Below are 7070 nucleotides of genomic sequence, written 5' to 3'. Positions count from 1 at the left end.
TTGGGAAGGATCAGGAGGTGTGGCCTAGTTAAAGGAGGTGTGTCAATGGAGCTTGACATGGAGGTGTTAAAAACTCCCACTATTCCCAGTGTTTCTGACACTTGCCTGTGGATCAAATGTGAGCGCTCAGCTGTTCCTGCCACCACACCTTTCTCTGCCATCATGGACTCAAACCCTGTGGAAGCTTAGACCCAAATTGAACACCAACTTTTATTAGTTTCAGGGGTCACAGTGTTTTATCATAGTCATAGAAAAGTAATGAGAGTCAGATGTGGTGACACAAGTCTTTAATCCGAGTGTTCAGGATGCAAAGACAGGTGGGTCTCTGTGAGTTCAAGGCCAGCACTGTCTACACAGTAAGTTTCATGACATCCAGAGCTGTGAAAGGAAACTTTGCCAAAAAAAAAAAAAAATCGCGAGAAGATACCCTCAGGTCAGACTAATTTCATCCTCTCCTCACCCTTCTGTAGGCAGAGGTTGCTTGCTTGATCCCAGCTGTCCAGACCACATAATAATCACTCAGAAATTATACTTTTTGTAATACTGTTTGGTCAATAGCTTAAGCATATTTCTGGCTTACTCTTATATCTGAGCCTGATGCTCAGAGATCTCACCTGTAAATAGAGACTCTGCCTCTTCACTCAGGATCGTGTCTTCACAGCCTGGTGTTTACACTCAGTCTCCTAGGGCTTCTTCCCAGGTGATCATCTGTGGCTCCAGGTGCTTGTGTTTTACACGAATCTTTATTCCATAGTCCTGAGATTGTCCATGTGGACCTGGGTCATTGTCTCAGCACAGTAGACCCCTTCTCCATGAGAAGAGATCCCTATGGAGACCAAATACAGCAGGACACTGACCCTGTCCACACTCCATGTTACCCTGTGTTCACTTCCATGGTACAGTTGCTTTAGTGAATAAACCACAGTAAGAGAGGAACTGTAACTAATACTTGTTGCAAGGAGAGGGGGGGAGCCATTGTTTGTCCCGGACAACTGGCTAGCTTACACTCAAAATACACTCAAAATAATCACACAGAAACTATATTCATTAAATTACTACTTGGCCCATTACTTTTATCCTCTTATTGGCTAACTCTCACATCTTGATTTAACCCATTTCTGTTAATCTGTATATTACCACGTGGCAATGGCCTACCGGGAAAGATTCAGCACATCTGTCTCTGGCAGCGCCATGGCGGCTCTCTCCCTGCACTTCTCCCCAGCATTCAGTTCTGTCTTCTCTGCCTATCTAAGTGCTGCCCTATCAAAAGGCCAAGGCAGTTTCTTTATTCAACCAATAAAACCAGCACATAGACAGAAGAACCTCCTACACCAAATAATAAAGAGAATAATGATGACCTTGTGGTGGAAGTTACATAACCTGTGATCCTCTCATTCCCTGACACTTTATGAGCTGAGGAGATGTAAGAGATGAATGTTGCAGGTTCTGTTGGACACAAAGTCTGATAACCATGTTGGCTTTGGCTTCTATTCCATAGGTTTATGCAGTGTGGGCACTGATAGGCTAATGTGAAAGGATACTGTCTTAATTAGGCTTTCTGTTGCTGTGAAGAGACACCGTGACATGGCAACACTGTTTGTTTGTTTGTTTGTTTGAGACCAGGTTTGTGTGTGTGTAACCTGGGCTGGTAGGGAACTGGCTCAATAGACCAGGCTGGCCTGAAACTTAGAGATCTACTTGCCTCTGCTTCCTGCATGTTGGGATTAAAGTAGTGAGCCGCTACTGCCTGGCTCTATGGCAACTGTTATACAGGAAAACATTTAATTGAGGGTGGGTTACACTTCTAGAGGTTTAATTCATTATCAACATGACAGGACATGGTGGTATGCAGACAGACATGGTGTTAGAGAAGGAGCTGAGAGTTCTACATCTTGATATGAAGGAAACAGGAAGTGAACTGTGTCCACACTGGGCATAACTTGAACATAGGAGACCACAAAGCCCAAGCCTCCCAGTGACACACTTCCTCCAATAAGGCCACACCTCCTGATTGTGCTACAAACTATGGGGGCCACTTTTTCAAACCACCACAGGTACAAACTGGGGATTTGAGGTTTCATCTCTGTTCAGTAGTGTGGAGAAAATTCAAATTTATATATTTTTTTGTTTCTTTGGAGGTTGACTTAATGTCTTCAAATCCCAGTCAAACACAACTGAAGTAGAAGGTGAAAGCAGAGGTGAGCAGGGCCTCCTTCCTGCAGGGAGAGTCACATATGACACACTGCGTCAAAAGTGCTTAATCAGAGCTGTAAAATCCCCAGTTACCTCCAGATGCAGGTGTCCACAGCAGCCACACACACTTACTAGGACGCCCACAACACCTGTTTCTGTGAACATTCATTTTAAGTGCTGTGTGTATTTTACCTGGGAACTTCACGCTCTCTGGTTTCATCCTGACTAATCTGAGGAGCAGTTGGCATTAGGCGGCCCAGAGACACCATGACAAACAGCACTCCATCCCGCAGCACGGGGCTCAGGCACAGTCTTAGTCCACAGGAGGGTGAGGTCTGGGTGGGGAAGCCCAGGCTGGGGATTCCCCTGTCCCCAGTTTCACTTCTCCAGCTCCTAACCTGGGTCAGGTCCCTCTGCCCCGACACTGATGACGACTTGGTGGTTCTCAGCCCCATTGGGTGACGGGATCCCGGGGAACCAACCAGCGTCGCTGCGGTCATCGGTGATAAAGTCCTCACGGACACGGAACTCAGATTCGGCCCAGATCTGAGATGGGGGCGATGGCTCCGCGCATGCTGCTCCTGCTGCTGGCGGCCGCCCTGGCCCCGACCAAGGCCCGCGCGGGTGAGTGCGGGGTAGGGAGGGAAATGGGCTCTGCGGGGAGGGTGGGGGCGGCACCGGGGAAGCCGCGTCCCCGCGTGGTCAAGCCGGACCCTCCCGCCCCTTCCCCACCCGCGTCCCGAGCCCCACGCCCAGCTCCCCTCCCGGCCCGCGTTCCTGCCCGGGGTCCTGGGAGCAGGGTCGGGGTCTCACCGCCCGCCGCCCCCAGGCTCGCACTCCCTGCTGTATTTCTACACTGTCGTGTCCCGGCCCGGCCTCGGGGAGCCCCGGTTCATCTCCGTCGGCTACGTGGACGACATGGAGTTCGTGCGCTACGACAGCGATGCGGAGACTCCGAAATGTGAGCCGCGGGCGCCGTGGGTGGAGCAGGAGGGGCCGGAGTATTGGGAGAGGCAGACACAGATCGCCAAGAGCCACGAGCAGATTTACCGAGTGAACCTGAGGACCGCGCTCCGCTACTACAACCAGAGCGAGGGCGGTGAGTGAGCGCGGTCGGAGGTCACGACCCCTCCGCGTCCCCACGCACGAGCCGGAGTCGCCCCGGGTCCCAGGACCGAGGTTCTGGAGGAGGGCCGGGACCGGACCCGGTTTCCCTTTCAGTTTAGAGTCCGCGGGTGGGCGGGGCCGCGGGGCGCGGGTGACGTGGGAGGGGCAGGTGGGCGGGCCTGACCGCGGGGTCCCCATAGGCTCTCACATCATCCAGAGGCTGTCCGGCTGTGAGGTGGGGTCGGACGGGGGCCTCCTCCGCGGTTATTATCAGTTCGCCTACGATGAACAGGATTACCTCACCCTGAACGAGGACCTGAAAACGTGGACGGCGGAGGACATGGCGGCGCAGATCACCCAGCGCAAGTGGGAGCAGGCTGGTGTTGCAGAGAGTCTGAAGGCATACCTGGAGGACACGTGCGTGCCCTGGCTGCGCAGATACCTGGAGAACGGGAAGGACACACTGCTGCGCACAGGTGCGGGGGCCACGGGCAACTCCTCCCTCTGCCCTCGGGCTGGGCTCAGTCCTGAGGAAGAGAAAACCCTCACTGGAGTCATGCCCCTGTCTCTGAGGGCAGACAGGGTCCCTGGGTCTCCTGATCCAGCATGTCAGGGACTGCACTGACCTCCCAGGACTCAGCCTTCTCCCTGCACAGTTCCACATCTGTCTCAGGAGGGAGGAGAGAGGATCCCGACATCACCAACAGTGGTTCCTTCAGTCTGCAGCCACTGTCAGCCATGGCCTCTCCCAGGCCGGGTTCTCTGCCCACACCCAGTGTCTGTGGACACTGAGTCCTGTCATCTGAGTGTGTCAGCCCTTACACACCAGGACTGGAGTCTCTTTTTAGCTGATGGAAGACATGGACGCCCCTACCCTGCTTCCCCCAGTTTCTAGAACTTTCCAAAAAATACATTCTCCCCCAGATTTTTCTGTGTGAGGTTTGATTCCCTCCCACACCCCAATTCTATCTAGTTCTAGACAACTCACTTGAACTCTTATGGGGTGTCCTAGACAAATACTAAATAGTGAGTCTTTTTTTTCTCCATTTTTTTGTTCTTTTTTTCTTTAGTTTTTTTTTTTTTTTGAAGTTGTCATTTTCCTTCTAGTCCATTTTTCTTCCTCCCTGCGGTGATATTGTTTCACTCTCCCATTTTAAAATCAACTATAGCTATCTCCACAGGTGCTATGTGTACCTGAATATTCTGGATAATTAGGCAAGTCAGCATTCCCTTTGAACGAGAAAGATTCCTGGGAGCTTAGACCATTTCCTGCTAGAATTAACCATACACACACACACACACACACACACACACACACACACACACACACCTGCCCCCACAACAAGTTACAGTGCTGCCCTTGTGACTTAGGAGTTGAACTTCCTCAGAGACAGGATCTTTAAAAACTCACGGACTGGAGTGACAGGGAAGATCCACACACCCTGTGAGCACCGCTGTGTCCTAGTGACAGCTACACTGGGCTCCACAGCACACTTCAGGGATCCTGGGTGACAATACCTGGTATCTTGTCCCCCCCAGAGGCAGGGGTTGGGGGCTCATTTTCTCTGACTGAGAGTCAGAGGTTCACCACCTTTATGCTGCTCACTGTGGTGATGGCTGTTCACTAGGATGGACAGTTAAGGGGGTCAGCAGAATGACCACAGTACGTGTGCCTCGACGGTGGCAGCAGGGGTTGGTGTCACCCTGTAGCCCGTGCCCCTAGTTTCTTATTTTGATATGAGTTTAATCACATGTACAAATTAATTATTTTCTATTCCATTTTTCTTTTCTACCTATCTTATGCCTAGAACATCACATAAGAAGCTGGGCAGTGGTGGTGCATTCCTTTAGTCTCAGCACTTGGGAAGCAGAGGCAGGTGGATCTCTGTGAGTTCAAGGCCAGCCTGGTCTACAAGACATTGTTCCAAGACAGGATCCAAAGATACAGAGAGACATTGTCTCGAAAACACATACACACAGAGAGAGAGAGAGAGAAATAGAGAAATAGAGAGAGAGAGAGAGAGAGAGAGAGAGAGAGGAAGAAGAAGAAGAAGAAGAAGAAGAAGAAGAAGAAGAAGAAGAAGAAGAAGAAGAAGAAGAAGAAAAAGAAGAAAAGAAAAGAAAAGAAAAAATCATATAAGACCATGTTGACTTTCTCTCTTAACTTTTGGGTTCCCCAGGAAAATGTTCAGTTATGTGTTTAAGGGTATCAGCTCTACTTCCAGGTCACTTGTGTGATGACAGAAGTGTTCAAACAGATCCAAAGTTCAGTATCATCATTGATTTAACTTTGTATTTGGGGATTTCAGTTTTTCTTATTAATTGTGGGATTTCTTAAATCTTTCACACAGATCCCCCAAAGGCATATGTGACCCATCATCCTGGACCTAAAGGTGATGTCACCCTGAGGTGCTGGGCCCTGGGCTTCTACCCTGCCTTCATCACCATGACCTGGCAGAGGGAAGAGGAGGAACAGACTCAGGAAATGAAGCCGATGGGCCCCAGACCTTCTGGGGATGGAACCTTCCAGAAGTGGGCATCTCTGGTGGTGCCTTCTGGAGAGGAGCACAAATACACATGCCATGTGCACCATGAAGGATTGAATACATCTCTCACCCTGAAATGGGGTAAGGAGGGAGTGGGTGCAGAACTGGGGTCAGGGAAAGCAGGAACCTTCTCATTCCCTGAGCAGGGTCAGGGCTGAGGGCTGGGGTCATGACCCTCACCTCCCTTCCTGTCCTTTCCTTCCCAGAGCCTCCTCAGTCCATGGTCCCCATCATGGCAGTCATTGCTGGTCTGCTTCTCCTTGGAGCTCTGATCTTTGTAGCTGTGGTGGCTGTTGTGAGGAAGAGGAGGAGAAACACAGGTAGGAAAGGGCAGGGTCTGAGTTCTCTCTCAGCCCCTTTTAGAATTGTGCTTTGCCTCATTAATGGGAAACACATCCACACCACTTATAGCTTCTGTCTCTACCCTGGATCTGCTGTCAGTTCTGGAAACTTCCTAGGGTCGGGGACTTCCCTAGTCTCTCACAGCTTTTCTTCTCACAGGTGGAAGAGGAGGAGACTATACTCCAGCTTCAGGTAAGTGTGAGGAACAGGATTGTCCCTGAAGTCTTTGGGTTGAAGCTGGATTATTTGAGGATCTCTGGCAATCCATAATCCATAATCCTCCAGCAAAATATGGTCCCTGATGTGTCTCTCCCAGATTGTAAAGGTGAAACTCTTGGGACTGATTTGGGGGAGGGGCAGAGTGGACATAATTGGGTTTCAGGCACTCCTAGAATCACATTTGAGTGAGTGTTGAGTTGTTGGGATGTTGTCTTCACAGTGACTGTTCATGACTCTTGTTCTGTAGTGTGAAGACAGTTGCCTGGTGTGGATGGAGTGACAGACGATGTGTTCAGGTCTCTCCTGTGACATCCAGAGCCCCTCAGTTCACTCTCAGCAATAGTGTCTGATGTTTCCTGTGATCCTATGGGCTCAATGTGAAGAACTGGGGAGCCCAGCCCTGCACATCTGACCCTGTCCCTGCACTGCCCTGTTCCCTTCCACAGCCAACCTTCCTGTTCCTGCAGACAGGAGGGGACATCTCCATCCTGTCTCCTCCATGCTGCCCTGAACTGTAGCCCTGACTTCCCCACTGAAAATAAGAATCTGAATGTGGACTTGATTGTTAATGTCCTTGATCTCAAAGGTTGATTGACAGTAAAATAAAAGATTGAGACAGAGTTTGTGGAGGAAATAAAAGGCAGTATGGAGACGCTTCCAGAA

At 50.4% G+C, this 7070-nt stretch overlaps 2 protein-coding genes across 4 annotated transcripts; one reads left to right on the top strand and one right to left on the bottom strand.

Annotated features, from left to right (window-relative positions):
* Positions 1 to 1792: 1792 nt before the first annotated feature.
* LOC146890917 (uncharacterized) lies at positions 1793 to 2994 on the bottom strand. The gene is made up of 2 exons (XM_085680040.2): positions 2386 to 2994; positions 1793 to 2216 (listed from the first exon to the last, which is right to left on the bottom strand). Exons 1-2 carry the CDS (start codon positions 2691 to 2693, stop codon positions 2165 to 2167), a joined length of 360 nt encoding a protein of 119 aa, XP_085536166.2. The 5' UTR covers positions 2694 to 2994; the 3' UTR covers positions 1793 to 2164.
* On the top strand, positions 2711 to 7070 carry LOC125404693 (H-2 class I histocompatibility antigen, L-D alpha chain). Of its 3 annotated transcripts, XM_048440795.3 has the most exons (7): positions 2730 to 2817; positions 3023 to 3292; positions 3501 to 3776; positions 5652 to 5927; positions 6053 to 6166; positions 6348 to 6380; positions 6655 to 7070. In XM_048440795.3, the coding sequence occupies exons 1-7, from the start codon at positions 2745 to 2747 to the stop codon at positions 6657 to 6659; spliced, it is 1047 nt and encodes a 348-aa protein (XP_048296752.3). In that variant the 5' UTR covers positions 2730 to 2744; the 3' UTR covers positions 6660 to 7070. The 3 variants fall into 3 exon arrangements, with proteins under 3 accessions (XP_048296755.3, XP_048296754.3, XP_048296752.3); XM_048440798.3 differs by lacking the exon at positions 6053 to 6166 and having other exon boundaries at positions 2711 to 2817; positions 6854 to 7070; XM_048440797.3 differs by lacking the exon at positions 6348 to 6380 and having other exon boundaries at positions 2722 to 2817.

The sequence above is a fragment of the Myodes glareolus genome, chromosome 18, assembly GCF_982192425.1.
Source record: "Myodes glareolus chromosome 18, mMyoGla1.1, whole genome shotgun sequence".
Taxonomy (NCBI): domain Eukaryota; kingdom Metazoa; phylum Chordata; class Mammalia; order Rodentia; family Cricetidae; genus Myodes; species Myodes glareolus.
The sequence above is the reverse complement of the archived record's forward strand: the minus strand, read 5'-3'. Positions and strand labels throughout refer to the sequence as shown.

What these genes read in the sequence shown, in the direction of transcription:
- LOC125404693 (XM_048440795.3), top strand. Translation starts at nt 2,745, where the DNA reads ATGGGGGCGATGGCTCCGCGCATGCTGCTCCTGCTGCTGGCGGCCGCC. An exon ending in CCCGACCAAGGCCCGCGCGG is followed by an intron (nt 2,818 to 3,022) that starts GTGAGTGCGGGG and finishes CGCCGCCCCCAG; the next exon opens with GCTCGCACTCCCTGCTGTAT. An exon ending in GGACACACTGCTGCGCACAG is followed by an intron (nt 3,777 to 5,651) that starts GTGCGGGGGCCA and finishes TCTTTCACACAG; the next exon opens with ATCCCCCAAAGGCATATGTG.
- LOC146890917 (XM_085680040.2), bottom strand. Translation starts at nt 2,693, where the DNA reads ATGACCGCAGCGACGCTGGTTGGTTCCCCGGGATCCCGTCACCCAATG. An exon ending in AGAGAGCGTGAAGTTCCCAG is followed by an intron (nt 2,217 to 2,385) that starts GTAAAATACACA and finishes CTCTCCCTGCAG; the next exon opens with GAAGGAGGCCCTGCTCACCT.